Here is a 2,655-nt window from a genome sequence, read left to right as displayed (position 1 = left end):
TATAGATTAGAATTTTCTGTCTTCCGGACGAATTAGAATTTGGCGGAACATTTTGACGATATCTGTTACGCCAACAAAACGAAAATCACGCCAATTCATAAGAATGGCTGTTATATCTTTTTGTAATTTTGGACCTACTAAAAGTATGTCGTTGAGTGATAGACCACTCTTAGTTTTAGCGGACGCGTTAAATACGACACGTATTTTCTGTTTTCCATTCTCGAGTTTGAACAATGCGTGATGAGACAGGTAAACCAAGGAGTCTGCGTCAATCGCGTTTGTTGTGACCTTCTCCATATGTCCTAACTCCTCGTATTCTCTAATGAATTTAGCATAGCTTTCGGACTACTCAGGAGATTTGTTAATACGACAGAGATCTCGCTTTAAAGCTGATTCGGCTATGCTGCGACAGGTTCCCAATGCCGATTTGGAGGACTCTGTCTTGAAAGGCAATGCAACCTGATAACGGCCCGATGGTAATTGAGTAACGGTGCTCACGAAAATATCATAGAATAATTGATCTACAGGGGTCAGACTACAGCTACTAGCAACTTCTTCAATCTCCCATAAATCTCGAAGCGTTTTATCGAGGTCACAACAATGAAGAACGTTTACCGTAGCAGTATTCACGTGAGACGCAAGCGTACCAGACACAACCCAGCCAAATAACGTAGCTTGGGCTATCAGCGTATGGTTCGATGAATGAATTGTTTGATTCAGTACAAGCTGAGGATAATAATCGGCACCAATTAAAATATCAAGTAGATTTTTAGCAGAAGCATATTCGTCCGCTAGGTCCAGAGAACCTAATTGGGGGAATTCAAGAGGTGAATAAGACCGAGGACGATAATTCGTGATTTTTGGTAAAATTAATGCCGTCACCTTGAGTGAGGCTTCATCGGGTTTAACTGACTGTAAGATGAGTTCAGCTTCGCTCGAGACGCTATGCACAGCACCTCCTGTTACTCCGTAAATCGTTGCATTAACTTTGTGACGTGTAACTCTTAATAACTGGGCTAGGTTTTCCGTAATGAAAAACGTTTCTGAGCCCGGGTCGTCTAAGCCTCTAATAATAATTTGGCGGCCATTTGGTGCTTTTGCTTGCGCGAGAAAAGTCGCAAGAAGTACCGTGCGTTTATCCATAGCACTCACATGAGCAACCACCGAAGTCGAGGACTGATCAATGGTTAGAAGACTGGTGGGTGCACTAGATTGAGATAGATTGCGCTGAGGCGACGGATTAGATTGTTTCTCAAAATGCAAAAGCGTATGATGTGCCTTGGAACATTTTGTACACCGAGAATTGCTTCGGCAAGACGATATCGAATGTCCAGGTCTCAAGCAATTGATACAAAGTGAGTTGTTTAGCGCTGCTTTATACCTGGCTTGAGGGTTCAAGGCAATAAAACTTTTTCATTGATAGAAAGGATGATCCGCGTCACAATAAAAGCATTTTGTTTTGTCAACAGTTGCGTTGTGTGACTTCAACGACTGAGGACGAGAAGTTTTATATGTGGTTTGTTTACCACCTTTGAATTTGGTACTAACCGATTCGAGCATATTAATCTGGTCGGTGATAAAATCTACAAACTGAGTGAAAGAAGGATATTTTAATACACGTCTTATTTCCTTCTCCCACTCCACACTAAGAACTTGATCTAGCTTGTTTGTGAGTATGTGGACCAGTATGGCACTCCAACCATCAACTGGATATCCTAATTTCCTCAAGGAGTCAAGCGCAACTATAGTTGTATCGCGCAGTGTTTTCATGGATATGAGATTGTCAGAATAGACTTTTAGAATGAGCGTTAGTTTGCCAAGAAGGTTGGACGTAATGATTCGTTCATTTGTGTACCTAACTATCAACGCATTCCATGCTGTTAAGTAACTATCGTGACTGGCGGCTAAGGATTGAATTACTGAGCTAGCTTCTCCTTGAAGACATGCTTTTAAATATTGAAATTTTAGAACACCTGGTAATGTCGAATTATCGTGAATCATTGATTTGAAGGAGTCATAGAATGTTGACCACTCAGAATAATCACCACTAAACTTGGGTAAATCTAACTTAGGAAGTTTCAATGAGGGAGCATGGGTCTGCCTAGCTGTGGTAGGAGCGACTTGCTCACCGTTTAAAATCTCGATTTGTTCTAAAATGTATTCTTCTGCAGTCAAATACGCCGTGATAGCTCGCTCATAAGTATTCTGCGTCGTATAGTTAAGTTGTTGCAAATCTTTCTCCGACAAATAATTGGTAATCGTTACGTGATTCGAATGTATTTTCGCGAGTTTCCTTCGCACTAGCCAGACGACTATTTAAATAAGAAACGGTAAAATTACTTACACCACGGTTTTTGGTGTTGACTAGTAGACGATCTAATTCTGTGCGATAAAGGTCAACGTGACCCGCGCACATGAGTATTTCCTCCTGCGTTACCATTTTGCCACCAGAGACACTTTCCCAGCTACTTCGAAGAATCACCAATCAAAATTCAACTCAATTGAATATGTACCGATTATATCCGGCTCGAATGACCAGAAATTTGTTGGAAAGTTGACTGGATGATATCTTCTAATAATTATAGGAGAGGAGGACTCTAGATGATAAAATAACGCTGAGAAAATCTGGTATAAAGTTTGTTTATTTAATATCCA

General features: G+C 40.7%; 1 protein-coding gene across 1 annotated transcript; it reads right to left on the bottom strand.

Moving 5' to 3' along the window:
• Positions 1–345: 345 nt before the first annotated feature.
• On the bottom strand, positions 346–2,440 carry LOC136772598 (uncharacterized). Its single transcript, XM_066725685.1, has 3 exons — positions 2,345–2,440; positions 1,549–2,238; positions 346–1,278 (listed from the first exon to the last, which is right to left on the bottom strand). The coding sequence occupies exons 1-3, from the start codon at positions 2,438–2,440 to the stop codon at positions 346–348; spliced, it is 1,719 nt and encodes a 572-aa protein (XP_066581782.1).
• Positions 2,441–2,655: the final 215 nt, after the last annotated feature.

This window comes from Prorops nasuta, unplaced genomic scaffold (genome assembly GCF_024137725.1).
Source record: "Prorops nasuta isolate Cenicafe-Biocafe unplaced genomic scaffold, Cenicafe_Pnas_1.2 PNAS00001, whole genome shotgun sequence".
Classification (NCBI taxonomy): domain Eukaryota; kingdom Metazoa; phylum Arthropoda; class Insecta; order Hymenoptera; family Bethylidae; genus Prorops; species Prorops nasuta.
Note: the sequence above shows the minus strand (reverse complement) of the source record. Positions and strands in the feature narration are given on the sequence as shown.